This window comes from Apis laboriosa, unplaced genomic scaffold (genome assembly GCF_014066325.1).
Source record: "Apis laboriosa isolate Shangri-la unplaced genomic scaffold, ASM1406632v1 scaffold104_cov149, whole genome shotgun sequence".
NCBI classification, from domain to species: Eukaryota; Metazoa; Arthropoda; class Insecta; order Hymenoptera; family Apidae; genus Apis; species Apis laboriosa.
Window position 1 is genome coordinate 2,226,765 of NW_025220694.1, and position 17,348 is coordinate 2,244,112.

The 17,348-nt window shown below is 23.3% G+C and overlaps 3 protein-coding genes across 7 annotated transcripts; 1 reads left to right on the plus strand and 2 right to left on the minus strand.

Annotated features, from left to right (window-relative positions):
- Positions 1–1,592: 1,592 nt before the first annotated feature.
- LOC122716997 (serine/threonine-protein kinase STK11) lies at positions 1,593–6,828 on the minus strand. 3 transcript variants are annotated; one of them, XM_043941883.1, is made up of 6 exons: positions 6,433–6,828; positions 5,140–5,260; positions 4,519–4,704; positions 4,215–4,351; positions 3,725–4,068; positions 1,593–2,276 (listed from the first exon to the last, which is right to left on the minus strand). In XM_043941883.1, the coding sequence occupies exons 1-6, from the start codon at positions 6,774–6,776 to the stop codon at positions 2,119–2,121; spliced, it is 1,290 nt and encodes a 429-aa protein (XP_043797818.1). In that variant the 5' UTR covers positions 6,777–6,828; the 3' UTR covers positions 1,593–2,118. The 3 variants fall into 3 exon arrangements, with proteins under 3 accessions (XP_043797818.1, XP_043796975.1, XP_043798673.1); XM_043941040.1 differs by having other exon boundaries at positions 1,594–2,279; XM_043942738.1 differs by lacking the exon at positions 1,593–2,276 and adding an exon at positions 2,602–2,727.
- Positions 6,829–7,939: 1,111 nt separating this feature from the next.
- Positions 7,940–9,827, minus strand: LOC122711661 (zinc transporter ZIP9). Its single transcript, XM_043930698.1, has 5 exons — positions 9,465–9,827; positions 9,193–9,319; positions 8,544–8,770; positions 8,313–8,447; positions 7,940–8,227 (listed from the first exon to the last, which is right to left on the minus strand). Exons 1-5 carry the CDS (start codon positions 9,558–9,560, stop codon positions 7,976–7,978), a joined length of 837 nt encoding a protein of 278 aa, XP_043786633.1. The 5' UTR covers positions 9,561–9,827; the 3' UTR covers positions 7,940–7,975.
- Positions 9,828–10,379: 552 nt separating this feature from the next.
- LOC122715455 (serine/threonine-protein kinase SIK3-like) lies at positions 10,380–16,896 on the plus strand. Of its 3 annotated transcripts, none has more exons than XM_043938922.1 (13): positions 10,380–10,567; positions 11,335–11,631; positions 11,745–11,915; positions 12,066–12,189; positions 12,342–12,462; positions 12,549–12,786; positions 12,878–13,199; positions 13,287–13,420; positions 13,519–13,675; positions 14,264–14,401; positions 14,556–14,774; positions 14,888–15,081; positions 15,270–16,896. In XM_043938922.1, the coding sequence occupies exons 1-13, from the start codon at positions 10,415–10,417 to the stop codon at positions 15,771–15,773; spliced, it is 2,772 nt and encodes a 923-aa protein (XP_043794857.1). In that variant the 5' UTR covers positions 10,380–10,414; the 3' UTR covers positions 15,774–16,896. The 3 variants fall into 3 exon arrangements, with proteins under 3 accessions (XP_043794857.1, XP_043795699.1, XP_043794008.1); XM_043938073.1 differs by having other exon boundaries at positions 10,381–10,567; positions 14,553–14,774; positions 15,270–16,895; XM_043939764.1 differs by lacking the exon at positions 14,264–14,401 and having other exon boundaries at positions 14,553–14,774.
- The last annotated feature ends 452 nt before the right edge of the window (positions 16,897–17,348 follow it).

Below are 17,348 nucleotides of genomic sequence, written 5' to 3' on the forward strand. Positions count from 1 at the left end.
AAATCAATTGAACAATTATTGTATTATTTTGAATAATTTTCTTTTCTTTTAATTAGTATTTCGAATTAACATTAAGCAAAAAATTTTAAATTGTAGTAAAATATAATAATTTTAATTTAGATATATATATATTCATAAAAAAATATTGAGGAACACAATATACTTATGGTATATAAAAATATTACGCACATATTTTTTTTGTATATATTTTTGTATGTTAAATCTACTAATTTTGTTAATTTTATTTTGCACATTTCTAAATTTGAAAGATACAAATAAAATAACGAAATAATCAAAGTTAATCAACAAAATAATTAACTTGATGTTATTATTAGTGAATATTTTCTATTTCACCATAAAGTTATATATTTCTTAATATCTTGTATGCTTTTTCAAAATAACATATAATAAATTTTACAATAAAAAAAATGTTTGAACAAAAAAACAAAATTACATTATCACATAAATTTGATATAAACTTCTACTTTTTAATTATCATCTTTGTTCATTCTTCATGTAACTAAATATAATTACATATAATTTTTTCTTGTTTATAATATGTACAATCACAAAAGATATAATTATTTTTATGTGCTTTCAGTACTTGGCAGTATTTAGGCACCTTAATTCCATCAAGGAAAGATAATGAGAGAGAGGATAATTTATATTCATGTTCTCTCTATAACTTCAAATTTACATGATAGATAACAATTCATTATGATTTTATCTTTGTATAAATTGCGCAGACGATATTTAAAAAAACATCAATATTATTGATTTTCGCTTATTTAAAAAAAATATTTTTTATTAATGTGACAAAATTTTTGTTAATATATCTTTTATGAAATAAATTATTCTTTTGTGGAAGCATATTAGATATATAATAGATATATATGTCTTGAATTGGTTATATCTTTTAATTGGTAGATTTACAATTCATACTTGAAATATGTATGTGTATAATGTGCTCCTGTATAAAGATTTATTACATGCTAAATTTATCACACCCAATTTTGAATATTTTTTTGAATATTTGGTGTAATATTAAAGCATGAATACAGAACATTTAATATGAAATTTAAAAGTAAACATACAGATCAACAATACATTGTATTTATCCTTAATGATATTCAAGTACGCTTTGATAATATCTATTATAAGTATTTATATGTGAAACAATTTTCAATATTCTTATATAGAAGAATCGATGTTTGTTTTATATTAAGTCATGTTACAAGAATTGCATTAAGTGTTTACAAGTCATCTTACGATGATAATACTATCATATATATGCAGTCTACAAACACAGATATTTTCTAAAATAACAATTATATATAAAATATTTTTAACATGTACATATATTGGAGGAAAGTTTTTTGTCAATCTAAAATAATATTTGTGACATATTTAATATGTTTCTGTTTATATATATTTGTATGTTTGAATTATTTTATCCTCCATCATAACATCAACCATAAAGTTTTTGTATTAGAAATAGTTTGTTAATGTATTATATAAATAAATCTATTTAATAAACAAAAATTTATGCTTTACTAAAAGAATAAAAAATATAAATTTTAATAGCGTCAAAGTTAGTAAAATAGCTCACACAAATTTTGTTCAAAGTAACATGTTTTTTTTTAATTCATAAAACAAGAGTAATAGAGCAAAGCATGATGATTAAAAAATAGAATTCAAAATAATTTGATGATTTTTTTTGTATTACTTTTTCAATCTTTTTATCATTTAAGTTGATAAAAAAGAGAGAAAATAAAAAAGTTATACAAAAAGAACACTTAATAACATATACCTTAATAATTGTAACTTCATTATGGCACATGAAAGAAAATCACTTTATTTGGATGTCAAGTTATTAACCTCATAATTAATAAATCATAATGAATTATTTACTACGACTATTTAATATTAATATCACAAATGTTTACATTTAATGTTTTTGAATTAGTTTAAATTTATACTCAATTCGAGCTGTAGCTAGATAGTTATTCTAGCATATTTTAATATTTATTAAATTTTCAGTCATCTCCGTTGCAGAGAAACTTTATACCTGACATAGTCAGTAAAATGTATGATAAAAAATAAGTATGATGAGTTAAATCACGATGGCTTACAAGATGGAAATTTCTTAACATTAATACATGAAATTGGTTTGCGCCATCTCCGTTTACTCTGATGTGAATTTTGTTTGTTGTTGTGACTATTCCAAGTAGTTTTTTGATCTTCACTAATTTTGTCCATTTCTTGAAGCCGTTTTTCTTCTGAACAAAAAAATGAATTTATTTAAAATCTGTTTATAAATTTATATTATAAGGGTTAATTCTATTTTATGTATAAATAATATAATAACTTTATAATCTATTGTGCAATATAAAAAACAAGACTGTTTTTGCAATAATATTACTACACATAATTTAAAATATGCATGACACATTGCAGAAGCTAATAACAGAGGGCTATTCTAAATATTAATGAGTTAAAAATTTCAATACCATAATTAATATAAATTTAGATGTGTGTTATAAAATGTAGAAAGGAAGAAAGGAGAAAGGTAAAACTGGGTATACACTATATAGAGAGTACCCGTTTTTGTCAGCTCGCAACATCATAGGTAGATATAAACGTGTCATTGTTACAGAATGGTGCATGTCTTTGATAAGAATACTAGTAGTCGATTTGAAAAAGATTGTTCACTATTCCGTTTAGAATCTGAAAAGCAAAAGCTGTATTTTATTCAAGTGTTTATTTATTTTAATTATAATTAAATTTATACTGTAATATAAATAATATAATGTATTTTTTCTTCAATGATATCTTTTTTCTAATAATATATAAAAAAAGGAAGTTTTTTAACATATTTAACAAATTTTTAATAATAATTTTTATCTTTACTTAAAATAATTTATACAAATTATATAATTTAATTTTTATAAATAAAATACAAATATCAATGCTAATTTTATTAAAATACAATTATAAAATGACTTTAATAGATAAGATTATTAATTTAATTGCAAAATAATGTAATTATCAAACCACTTTAAAAATACTGCTTCTGAGCTATAATATAGGATATTAATATATTCATGGAATATCTTTGAAGAGTTGATTTTAGAGGCAAAACAAACAAAACAAATAAATACAAAAAATGATATATAAAAATGTAGATTAAGATTTATTTATTAAGTTATAAGCAATTTAAATTTGCACGAATATTAATGAACGAAATAAAAATAGAATGAGATAACTTTATTTCTGTTACATCACTGTCTTATTCTGTCTGTCTATTTCATCTAATGTAATTTATTTCCTTATAATTTAAAAAATAAATCTCAATATCTATTTATATCAACTTATGTACTTGATTTATCCTTTAGAATCAATTCTTCAAAAATATTTTGACAAATACATTAACATCCTCTATATTAAGCCACAAATAATATATGATTTATTTATATTTTATAATATACATAATATTTATATACATATTTTTTATATATATAATATTTTATATATATATATATATATATATATATATATATAATATTTTTTTAATTAGTGTTTTTGTGCATGCAAGTTTATCTTACCTTTCTGTTAGATGTGAATATACAAATTGATATAAATATTATAGCAACAAAAATTTAAGCTTTAATACATAAATATAATAACACATAACATAATGCAGAGTAATGTAAAACAAACATACCATTTAGTTGATGTTCAGTATAATACATAGGATTGTCGTCACTTCCGTAATGATACTCCATCAGGTACGGTAGTACGGTCATACTATGCCATTTATGCCCTTTAAGAGGAGGTATGGGTACTTCTTCTTGTGTTTTAGGATGCCTGCATATAGTCCATGGATGTTTTTTAACTTGTTGCAAAGTAAACCTTTTATCTGCATCTTTTTGTAACATTCCTTGTATAAGAGATTTTAAAGGTTCTTCAACTTCTTCAGGTATAGAGTATTCACCTTTTCCAATATTTTCATATAATTTATAAATATTATCGCCTTGAAAAGGATATTGACCTGTAGTTATATTGTATCTGTGAAATATTTATAATTTTATTAAAAATGCATAACAAAATTTTTATTTTATAATAATTAAAATTCAATTTGTAAAATAAATTTTTTATAATAATTCTTTAAATTACAAAAATAAAATTAATTTATAAAAAAAAGATATACTTACAATGTAACTCCACTGCTCCATATGTCTACTTTAAAACCAGAAAATGTTTCACAGCCATTTGCAATTTCAGGAGGCTGAAATGCTGGTGAACCTTGTCCCATTTTACATGTATCATCTTCAGAAAACATGTCTAATGCCTAATAAGTATATCAAAAATATATATATCAAAAATTACAGAATATTTTATAATTTCTTTTATTAATATAAACTTTAGTTTGTTAATTCTAAATATTTAACTTAAAAAATTATATTATAATTAAATAAAATAAAAGAAATTCATTAATTATCATATATTATCATATACCTCTGCAACTCCAAAATCGCTAATCTTCAAGGTACCATCTAAAGCTAATAATAAATTCCCTGGTTTTATATCTTTATGTACTATTCCTTTACTGTAGAGGTATTCCAAACCATCCAATAACTGACAAAAATAGTCATGTGCTTGCCAAATTGGAAGCTTCTTGAGAGGTGTACTTCCCAACATATCCTGCAAAAAATCTAATAAATAGAAATCTAATTGTTGTTAATTTCATGCAGGTTTTCATTATTTATAAAATTTGCATAAAAATAGATTCTTGTAAAGTACATGAAATTGTTATATTAAATTATAAAAAGCATATTATATGAAAATAATTAAATTAAAATATTAATATTTTTTGTGTTTTTTTTTATATTGTCTAGTTTTAAAACTATCTTTTTTACTCTTATATTAAATATGTAAGATAAATCACTTTTAAATATTATTACGACAAAAGATGAGGAGTTTATAAATTTTTATTAAAATATAAATATTCAGAAATATTGAATTAATTATTACACAAATTGCATCTGAAACTTTAAACATGATCAAATATCAATTTATTTAAAGATATATGTGTATAACACATTCTAAAATAAACCATGTAAGGTTTTTAAACTTTACCTGTAATCCACATACACAAAATTCCATAACTAGGTACATCTTCTCCTTTTCATCATTATATAAAACATCTACAAGGTTAATTACATTCTTATGTTTTAATATCCTTAATAGTCTTATCTCCCTGTTAATGAATGTGAATAAATAGCATTTAGAATTCTAGAAAGTAATTAAATATATGACATAAAAAAAATTTTTACTTTTATAAATCCATATAATTTATTTTTTCTTTTTTTTTTAATGTTATGTACATTATAAAGAGAAAAATCAAATTTTATATTTAAATAATTTTGATTTTTATTAAATAAATATTAAGAATAATAATAAAGCTTTATTATTAATTATAAATAATAAAACATTTTCAGATTCTAATTATGTAGATGTTTATTTATGTTGTATATATAAGATATTTCAAGATGAGTTATACAGATAAATATAGCATAAATCTATATGAAAAATGAGTTGAAAAAGACATTTTTTTATCTGAGATTTTATTTTTGAGAAAATCGAATTTGAAAATTTATTAAATATAGATGAATATGATTAATTTCTAATTAAATAGATAAGTTAAATTGACAAAAAGTTGTTCTATATAATAAAAAAATAATTATTTTGCATTTTTAAAATAAATTTTTAAAAAATACAAAATAAAATTAATTCATTTAAAAACTAGATTTTGAAATAATTTAAATTGAAAATTCATCAAATATGTGAATATCTTATTGCTTCTTCATAACTATATAAACTATATTACTGTATAAATTTTAATTTTTTAAAAAATGAGAATTTAACTTTAAATAATGAAATCATATTTTATATTTTTTTATTTTCATGTATACATAGACAATAAGCTTTTATCAATAATTTGCATAATATTCAGTTAGAAATTAATTAAATTCACTTGTATTTAAAAATTGTTTAAATTTGATTTATTTGAAAATAAAGTTTTAAACGAAAAAAAATTTTTTTAACTCATTTTTATATATAGAATTATCTTTTGTCATCCTCTTATATTATCTGTCTTAAATAATACTATTGTTATTTTAATTTTTATGTTCATTTTTATTGGATTAATATAAATATAATATAATTAATATAAATATAATATAAATAAATACTATAAGAGTAATTTTTTTCTTTGTTTGGGTATAATAATATCAATATAACATAAATTATGTGATACCATATCCATATAATTGAACAAAGTAAGAATATATAGAAAGATCTTGTCTACTTTATCTAATAATTAAAAAATATAAAAATATAAAAAAAATTTTAAAAATTTGTTTATCGTACCGTTGAACGTTAAGCTCTCCATTTGGGATTCTACGAAGTTTCTTCCTTTTTAAGATTTTCACGGCTCTTCGACAAAGTGTCTCTGAGTCCAGCACTTCTTTCACCTTTCCGTAACTACCTTCACCAAGAACATCACCCATAACATATTTACCGATAAATTTACATTTCTTCTTTTTTTCTTCATATATAATCTGATCTGAATCCACCCTATGGAAGAACATGTTGATCTCATCCAAATCATAGGTCGGATCATCGTTGATCCACGTGACTGGTTCGATATCCCGGAATATTTCATTATTAATTTCTTCTTCATCTGGGTCACATATTGTGATTCTATTGTCCATTTTTTACAATACTAATTGGACTAAAATTACTGAAAACCACACAACTTTAACCTAAAACACGACCGGCACCACCATTGTTGTGAATTACAGCTGTATATTCTACCATAGCTTGTGATAATAAAAGACACGATCATCATTTCAATTCCTGAACGTATACACACACATACCAACTATATTAGCGCTTAAATTCGAAAATATTTCGTTAGATTTATATATCAAATTTTGCATTTCATTTACGCAAATTTTTTTTACAATTATTTAAATATATTTTTCTTTCCTAGCTATTTAAGAAAAAAATTAAATATATTTTAGTCTATTTTAGTAATATTAATCACATTAGTCAAAAGAAATTCCTTGATAAAAATATATATCTACAAAAAATATATATCTACATATATATATTAATATTATATTTATTAAAAATTATATTTTTATAAATAATTTTATATATACAAATGTAAATGATAATTTAAAATTTTATTCTTTAATTATTTAAATCTTTGCTTATAAAATAAAATATAATTACATAAAAAAATGTATTTTTATAAAAATCAAATGATTTTATGTAAAAATTTTTTATAATTTTTTTCATATACAAGAATTAAAAAATCTTAATAAATAAAATAAAATCTACTAATTTTAATACTATTAGATTTATATTTATATTGTATCATATCATACTATCTATCAGGTACTATTAAATTACAATATGGAATCTTTTTTAAATTATTATAAGATGTGAAATATTTTTTTTATCTTTTATTTAATATTTTAAAAAAACTTAGTTATTCATATATAATATGAAACAATATGAAATAGTATAAAAAAAAAATATTTAATTTATTTTTTATATTAAAAATTTATCTATATAAATAATATAATTACGAAATTTCATTGAAAAATAAAAACTTATTTAGAATGTTTTTTGCATTATATTATATAACTTTATATCACGCGTTTATCATTAAATTTATACAAATATATAATAATTGTGATATGCTTTTTCTATAATTATTTACAGTACATAAAAGTATATCTCTTAAAACAGATATCATAATTGATAAATTTTTTAATTGTCATTTCATGATTTTATAAAAAAAAAATCATGGAATATATTAAAATATTATACTCTTTAATGAAAGGGACATTTTAAATTACACATAGTAAAAAAACAGGTATATTTTCTGTATGACATTTTGTCAATGATGATGTCCAGTTGTAATTAATGCAGGTAAAAAAGAGCCTAATACTAGAACTAATATTTCTTTAACTTTGAGTCCAGAAGAAGATACTGCAATGTTTTCGGCAGATGGCAGATGAGTATAGTTGCTATTAGTTCTTGTCATTAGTTCTGGTAGAACATGCACAGTAGCAACATATAAAAATGTACCTGCACTAAATAACATTGCTACTCCAGTTGCATTTACATTACTAAGTGTTTCTTTTCCTTCCTATAAAAAAAATATATAAATTTTATATTAGTACTTATAAATTAAGAAATATTTCATTAATTTATATAACTTTGAAATAATTTACCTTTCCAATACCAAAATATGTTACAAGAGCAAGACAAGGAGCTGCTAAAGAAAATACTAAAAGATGTCTACCAATTTTTTTTCTATCTACTCCTTCATGTAATAAAAATGATACTAGACCAAATGCTGCAGGTGCCTATAAAAAATTTTTTGATTTATTCATTTAATAATTTAAATCTCTGTGACATTCTTATTCTTAGATACAAAATGATATTAAATTTATTTTACTTACTTTATGTAACATTATTGCTAAAAAAACAATTAATTCTACATCAGCTTGTGATGTAGTTGCAGCAGCTCCTAATGCCACTCCATCAGCAGCTGCATGAACTACAAGACCTAAAGTAGCAGTAACACTCCTTTCTCTCACTCCACTTCTTCTAGCTGAACACTGATCAATCAGTAACATAAATACAAAACCAAGTATTAAACTAATGCCTATTAAAGAATGAGGATCACCTAGAAATAAAAATCAAAAATATTAAATTATATTTAAGTAAAATCAAATTAAATTAAAGATTTTTTAAATATTTTATTTTAAATATTAATTTTACTAAAATTGATATATATAAAGATTGTCTCATGTAAAACTAAAATATGACAAACATATATATTTTTTTAATTCATTAATTTTATTAATGTATTTATCAAATTTTATACTAATTCTATAATAACAATTAATAAATATTTCTTTAACAAATTAAATAATAAAGATTCATTTATATATTTGAACATAATAAAATCCAAAAAAATTTGTTTTAAATATAAAATAAAAAGTTCATAGCAATTTAAAAATATAATTGATTTACATAAATTTAAACACAAAAAAAAATATAAACTATGCATAGTTATGAAATAATATATTATTATGAAATACTAACTATAAACTCCTTGATCATTATTACTTCCACCAGTAAATAATGCTCTTATACCTTCAGGTATAATCACAGCTAGTGCAGTGCCTACAAGAAGTCCAGCACCAAGTATTGAAACCAGTTGTAATTTATCCTAGAAAGATTAAAGGTTCATGATGTTCATGATCATGGAGTTCTTTGTAGAATCTGTAATCAGTAGTTTAAGTATATGACAATCATAGAAAATGATAGATAAAAAAATTGTCTTTTCATCTATCGTCAAATGAAAAGAAGATTACCTCGGATAAATTCATGACTAATGGTAAAGATCCAGTTATACAGGAACCAATTAACATTACCAGTGAAAGCATCCATAAAACTGTACTTTCTTCCATTTTTTGAGATGTGTTTTTTAAATAAATAAAAAGTATTCACTTTGTTCAGGTATTATTTTCTCATTGTTATTTAATATTAAATAATCAGTTATATTATATTTATTGAAACAATTCAATTTTTTTATTATTGCATTTTAACTAGAATGCACTTTCTCATAACGTTCAACAATCTGTTTTCGTCTACGTAGCAATTTCGCGGTGAATACTGTGAGTATAGCAATAATATGACAGCAACCTAATATTATGACATAAAAGGAAAAAAGTTATATATGTAAAAAAATATGTCATAATGAAAGTTCATTGATTTCCTTCATAAAAAATAATATGAATATTTCAATATAAAAAATTATTTAAAAGTAAATATTTTTTAATGAGAAAATTATTGATTTATTTAAGCAAGTTATAGTTTCATTCATATAAAGATGTTATAAATGAATACACTCTAAGAATAATATGTTCTATGCTTTCGAAATTTAAGCGAAAAAGATCAATGAACTCAAATCTATGTACACTAATTTTCATGGATAATATTTATACAGATGGCGTATAAAGATTTATCTCGTGATTGTATAAAAAGGTAAACAAACAATACTTAATCAATAATTAAAGAGAATTAATGCATTTTTTGTAGATTTTATTTATTTTATACTATTAATAATTTCATATGAAACATAATTTTCGGAATTTTTATTATAATTTTTTCATAATAATAGTTAATTTCTTTTAATTTTTTAATTTAAATTATTTCACTAGATGGCAGAGATGTCGATGAATCGTGGCACCTCTAGCGGAAATATTAATGTACTAAGCAGTAAGTGATTGGTAACGAGTTGAGTGAGACAAGTGATGAAAAAATGGCATCCGCGACGACGTCGCACAATGAGGTTTCGCAGGAATTTTCTGTCAACAAACTTATTCGTGTCGGTTATTACGAATTGGAAAAAACTATTGGCAAGGGAAATTTTGCCGTTGTTAAAATGGCCACTCATGTTGTAACTAAATCAAAGGTAAGGCATTGTTAAAATATTTTTCTCACAAACATGAAACCGTCATTTTGTCGTTATATCTTTGAATAACAACGTGAACATATAAATTATATCATATTTTATACATTATAAGAGCTTTTTATAAAATAATAATGTATCATATGTCATCATATGAAGAAAATTTATAACTTCAAAAAATGTTTCATGGACCGATGTTACCAACAGATACTATTACATCGATTGAAATATGTTCATTACAATAATTTTTCAAATCATTATTAATGATAATAGATTTAATATCATTTCAAAATAAAAATAAAAATATTTTTATTAATGTTCATAAAAATTTATTAACTGAATTTCTACTTACATTACTACTTATATTGTAGTATTTTTTTTTTTTACATTTATTTTTCTTTGTTTTTTCTTTTTGTATGTTTTTTTTATTTTTATATAGTAATTAAATCAAATAAATGTAATATTAAAAATTAATGTTAATTAGTTTTTTGATACTATTATGCAATTTATTTTTATAATAAAATACAAATTATATGAAAAAATACAACTTTTTTTTTAGTAATCATTTATGTACTTTAAAAAATTTATAAATATTTTTTATTCACAAATGATATATATTATTATATCTATAATATACTTAAAGTTCTTTAAGATAAAAAATTAATTATGTGAAACATACATGTTAGTTGTTATTTTTTTATAATTCAATTTAATTTAATCATATATATTTCTTAAAAAATATAAATTTGTAATAAATATATTTTTTTTAGGTTGCTATTAAAATAATAGATAAAACAAAATTAAATGAAGAAAATTTAGCCAAAATTTTTCGTGAAGTACATATAATGAAACGATTAAGGCATCCTCATATTATAAGACTATATCAAGTAATGGAAACAGAGAAAATGATATATTTAGTTACTGAATATGCTCCTGGAGGAGAAATATTTGATCATCTTGTACGAAATGGGAGAATGCCAGAACCAGAAGCAAGAAGAATTTTCCGTCAAATTGTTCTTGCTGTTCGTTATCTTCACCAACAGAGAGTTGTTCATCGAGATCTTAAGGTTTAATTATCTAAAATGTATTTTTTTAATATTTAAAAAATTTATGAAAAATTAAAAAAATAAAATAATTAATATTTATATATTATAAATAATTATATACATTATTATTCCAGGCTGAGAATTTATTACTTGATGCAGACAATAATATAAAACTTGCAGATTTTGGATTTAGTAATGAATATACTCCAGGTGTTCCACTTAACACTTGGTGTGGTTCACCACCATATGCTGCTCCAGAAATTTTTGAAGGAAAACACTATGATGGTCCAAGAGCTGATGTATGGGTATGTGATTAACTTATAATATATATTATATAATATATGGATACACACACACACACACAATACATGGGGATATTATTATTATTAAAATAATAAATTATGCAAAAATGTTAATAATATTGCAACATGATTGAAATATATTTATTTTTTTAGAGTCTAGGTGTTGTTTTGTATGTATTGGTTTGTGGTGCATTACCATTTGATGGACCTACAATGCAATTATTACGTTCTGTAGTAATCTCAGGGAAATTTAGAATACCATTTTTTATGTCTGCAGGTAAAAAATATACAAATTTATATATTTTTATATTATATATTTATATATATTATATATATATATTATATATATATATATATTATATATTTTTAATTTATCATATGGCATTATATTTTATATGTATATTTTACTAATATATTAATTTTTTGTAGAATGTGAAAAATTAATTAGACATATGTTAGTAGTAGAACCAGAACGACGTTTAAGTATCTCACAAATTTTAGCACATTCTTGGATGGGTGGAGATGGTATAACAGAACCTGAACCAGGAGGGTAATGTACAAATACTAATAATATGAATTATATTTACAATAAATATATGAGAAAGATTCTATGAATATTTCATTATATATGTTTAGGTGTAATTCTGAAAATGTGCCACTTCAAATAAATCAGGTAGTGATAGAAAATATGTTAAGATTACCAGGTCTTAGTGCAGAAACATTATTAAAAGCAGTTCAAGGAAATGCATTTGATCATGTGTCAGCAATATATAATCTTCTTGTTGATCGGTTAGAACCAACAATGCCTAATTTACCTAGTATTCAAAGTATACCAGGAGATTATGCTCCTGATGGAGCACATCAACTAGAAAAGGTATATATTAAATTTTCTTTTTTTTTTTCTCTTTATTAAATAGCAATAAAATATTCTTCAAAATTATATTCTTTTATTTCTTTTTGAAAAGTTTGGTGATACAGAAGCAGAAACAGAAGAAAGAAGTGGAATGCAACTTACACCTGGCACACCTTATCATACAACCAGAAGACACACAGTTGGACCTGGTGATACAGCACATCAGCCACCATCATATCCTTATAGCTATAATCACACATCAGGCGATCCAGCATTACGACTACTTCCTATATTACAATGTAATAATACTGATCCTCAAGTATTACCTCACACAAATTTGCCCTTAAATCTTCCTTTGGTTCAACATCAACCTCCTCAAAATTTTCAAATCAAAGATCAACATTTATTAAAACCTCCTCCTGTGATGGGAGCAAGTAAGTAATATTATTTTAATATATATTTTAATATATTATTTTAATGAGTCATTTTGTTTTTTAATAACAATATTTGATTAATTACAGCTGGAAGTTTTGGAAGAAGAGCTTCAGATGGTGGAGCTAATCTTCATGTCTTCTATCAACAACATGGTAGTAATTCCGCTGGTGCTGAAGATGGAGGATGGAGTCAACCTGGCAGTAGAGAACATTTGCAACCTGTAAGAAAAATATATAATACATGTATACTACATAAATTATTAAATATTTACAAAATAGTTTATTAGAAATACAATTAATTTATTTATATTCTATTCAGATGCAAAGCGGAAGTCCAACTCTGGTACCATGTGCTCAGTCATTAAATGTAGGAGTTAATAGTGGCAATGGTGATACAAATAATAATAGTGGAAGTGGAAGTGGAGGTAGTGATAGAAGAAGACGAAGTGGTCTTACTGCCGTCATGCAAAGACCAGGTACTGTGGATTATGCCTTTCAGGTATTCGTGTGCACATAATCAATGCACTTTATTACAATATGTTTTATCTCAATGAAAGTTGATTATAATGATTTGCTATATTAATTAATTTAAAAGCTTATCATATTTCTTCATTTGTAAGCTGTAAGTATTATTGTGCCTTGTTTATATTTTTGCTTTTGCAATATTTGCATATTGGTATGTTTTTTTTTCTTTTTCGTTTTTAAATAGTGAAATATTGCATGATAAATGTAAGAGATGAAATTTGTCAATATTTAATGTTAATATGTTTATATTATAAATATTATAACTATTGTATAATACTTAATAATTAATATTATAGTATTATACAATATTAGTATTATCATTATATATTATTATAATATTAATATATATAATATTATTTCATGCTATATGTAAATATATTTGAATAATAGTTATATTTTAAATTTATACACAATACACATGTGCACTTCATTTGCAATGTATTTTTTATGGTATTTCATTTGATTTTATTTTTGATTTTGCATGGTTTTTTTGTATCCACTGCACTACCATGCCTCGTTGGTTGGTAATATGCATGTAGTTATAAATCCGGAAATGGTAATGGAAGTGGAAGCTAGGATGAATAGAGCTTACCTCCCATCACGACTATTACCGACACATCTTAGAGGATCTACACTTCCACACCATAGGAAGACTTCATTGTATCATACTAGCACTGGTAATTTTTGTGTGGTTCTTTGGATTTTGTACAAATAGAAAGTTAAATTATTGTATATCTTTATTAACATAGTTATACATATGCATAAATATATAATTTATATTTGTAATATTTAAATAATATATATTATTTTTTTTTGTATTGCTTTTAGTAGGTAATAGAGATTCATACAAGGAACCAAGCACTCATGTTTCTACAGAAAGATATTCACCTGTTCGGAGAGCATCCGAAGGTTCAGGTCCACCTGGACCTGGAATTCAGGCACTTCAACAAGAATATCAACAATTACAAAGGTTAGCATCTCCATCACATAGTCCTGCAAGTATTCCTGGATCTCCTGTGCATGAAAGAGGAGTAGCAGCAATTACACAAGGTACTCTCATTTTATAATATAATATATATTTTATATATATATATATATATATAAATTTGATATATAAAATTTTTTAAAAATTGTAATATAATGTAGTATGACTTCATTAATAGGTTTAAGTGGCTTAACTACAGCAGTACAGGGTAGTATAGTTCATGGTACTCCAACACAGCCTCCAGCAACGCCATTAGATTTAAGTCCATTAAGACATCATAGATCACCAGCTACCACACCAGTTAGTTATTCACCTAGTAACAGTCCAGCATTAGATATGATTCAAGAAGAACATCCTGTGGAAATACCAAGAGTAAATAACTTAAGCATCAATTTTATTATTATATTGATTTATTATTTAATGATTTTCTATATTAAAAATATTATTGTTAAAATGATTAATAGTATATTATTAATCATATAATAATTATAATATTATATTATAATATACATATATTAAATGTTATAATATAAATGTTATAGTATATTTATTTCTTTTAGGTACCGCCTCAAATATCTGTAACCGATCTTGGAGGACAAGTAACACTTATTAGTTGTTCACCTTCACCATCTCCATCGCCTGATTCACTCGAAGACACGTTACCTCATTACAATCCTCTTCCCAGCTTCATCATTTCTGAACCGTGTGATCCATCAAGACCTAGTATCACACGTGGCATTGGTAGGCCATTGAATACATCAATACCTACAGAAGTTGAAGTTACATTATCGGATGAATCGAGTAGATTAAATTCCGAAGCTATATTAGGTCGTGTAAAACAAATTATAGACGCAAGAGCCCCTCCAAAAGGATTTATCTTCTCTAGAGAAGAAATAAAAGGTGGTGGGCTTAGTTTAGAATATCCTGGTGGTGTTCAAATTGAACTTAGAGTATGTGAATCCGAAGAAAAGGAAGTAAAAGGCATTAAAATGCGAAGAATTAGTGGGGACCAATTACAGTACAGTCAACTTTGTCAGCAGCTGATCTCGTGTATTACTGTTTGACGACAACCAGCACATAATATAATGTTTTTCGTTACATTACATTCCTGGTGCCACATACACCACTCATTACAGTATTGCACATGCATGCTGCATAATACGAGCGGTACTTTAAGCATACCATTCTTTACATTGATACATTCATGTAACATTCAGTGTGCTACATTTCTCGATATTTTTTTCTTGTTTTTTTCGTTCTGACTTATAAAATTAAAAAAAAAAAACTTGTGCATAATATAAAGCTAGAACAAAAACATAATTTTTTAAAGTCTTATTAAGACTTTAAAAGATGTACAAATATACATGCTTTTGTGCAAATAAGACGATGTTCTGCTATTTTTAAATAATCTAAGTATTAACAAATCTGGACGTTTTTCATAAAACTTTAATCATTAATGTACATCACACACCATTCCTTTTTGTAGAATATTTGTCTTCATATTAGAAGATTGTAGGTAGTAAATTCATATTTTACTGTTCAAATTATCATCAGGTGCCCTTTTTAGCTTAGATAAAAAAAAAAGCGTCTTTTGTACCGAATTAGATGGCAAAATGTAAGCATTTTCACGATATATATGTCTTTCTAATGTAATGGAAATGTTTTATATGAAATTTACTATATTTAATCGATTACCATTGCAATTTTAATTTCATAATGTGTATTTCATATTTGTAGATATTCACTTTATAATGCTGTAATTTTCTTTTTTCTTTAATATTATTAGGACTAGAAGAATTCCCTTCTTGTTTTTGGTACAAATACCATTCTGTTAGATAATTTAATTTTAATAAGTAAAAACGTATATATTCTTTTGTATAGTGCAAATACAATTATTGTGGTTTGTAGTTTAAAAGCTACACAGACTGAGTTACGATTGTATATTTTTTTTTTTTAAAATCATATATAATACTTAAAAATTTTAAATCTATGATATTTCAATGATAATATAATTAAAAATTATTAATTTTTAAAAAATAGTAAAGCATCGTTATAAAGTATACTTTCTAATAGTTATATTTATGAATTATTTAATTATTGCCATTTAAAAAGGAAAGTATACAACTTAACTCTCCTTGTGTAACCAAAGAGTTGAATTACTTTTATATTTTCGAAAAGATCTTTTTCTTATTTTAAAAACAAAAGAAAAATATAAACATTCATAATAATTTCTAGTTAATGCAATTGTAACTATATGGGCACATTATTTTATTATGTTGCAATGATTAGATAAAAGACATTATATTAGTGTCATATATGAAAAATAAGATTTAAGTCGCTTAACAAAATATTTTTCTAAATTATAATTTAGACAAAAGATAATATATGCAAAAATATATTTCCTGTGTACGAGCTACAATGAATATTTTTACAAAATACAACTTGTGTAAACATATTTTTTTTCATTATTAAATATATGCTTATCTTCTTTTTATCATACTTCGGTTTAATATTGTTTATATATTTATATTTTCTATTAGTTCTAATAGTATTGCTTAATTATATAATCGTTCAAATTTTTTACAATTATTTTATAATATATCATTCAAATAATTAAATACAAGTTGTATTTTGTAAGT

Coding starts and splice junctions, on each gene's coding strand:
- LOC122716997 (XM_043941040.1), bottom strand. CDS start 6,776: ATGGACAATAGAATCACAATATGTGACCCAGATGAAGAAGAAATTAAT. Junction 4,352..4,518: donor GCGATTTTGGAGTTGCAGAG/GTATATGATAAT, acceptor TATACTTATTAG/GCATTAGACATGTTTTCTGA. Junction 2,280..3,724: donor TACTGAACATCAACTAAATG/GTATGTTTGTTT, acceptor TTTTTTGTTCAG/AAGAAAAACGGCTTCAAGAA.
- LOC122711661 (XM_043930698.1), bottom strand. CDS start 9,560: ATGGAAGAAAGTACAGTTTTATGGATGCTTTCACTGGTAATGTTAATT. Junction 8,771..9,192: donor TAATGATCAAGGAGTTTATA/GTTAGTATTTCA, acceptor TTTTATTTCTAG/GTGATCCTCATTCTTTAATA. Junction 8,228..8,312: donor CATATTTTGGTATTGGAAAG/GTAAATTATTTC, acceptor TTTTTTTTATAG/GAAGGAAAAGAAACACTTAG.
- LOC122715455 (XM_043938073.1), top strand. CDS start 10,415: ATGGCATCCGCGACGACGTCGCACAATGAGGTTTCGCAGGAATTTTCT. Junction 10,568..11,334: donor ATGTTGTAACTAAATCAAAG/GTAAGGCATTGT, acceptor TATTTTTTTTAG/GTTGCTATTAAAATAATAGA. Junction 14,775..14,887: donor AGTAGCAGCAATTACACAAG/GTACTCTCATTT, acceptor CTTCATTAATAG/GTTTAAGTGGCTTAACTACA.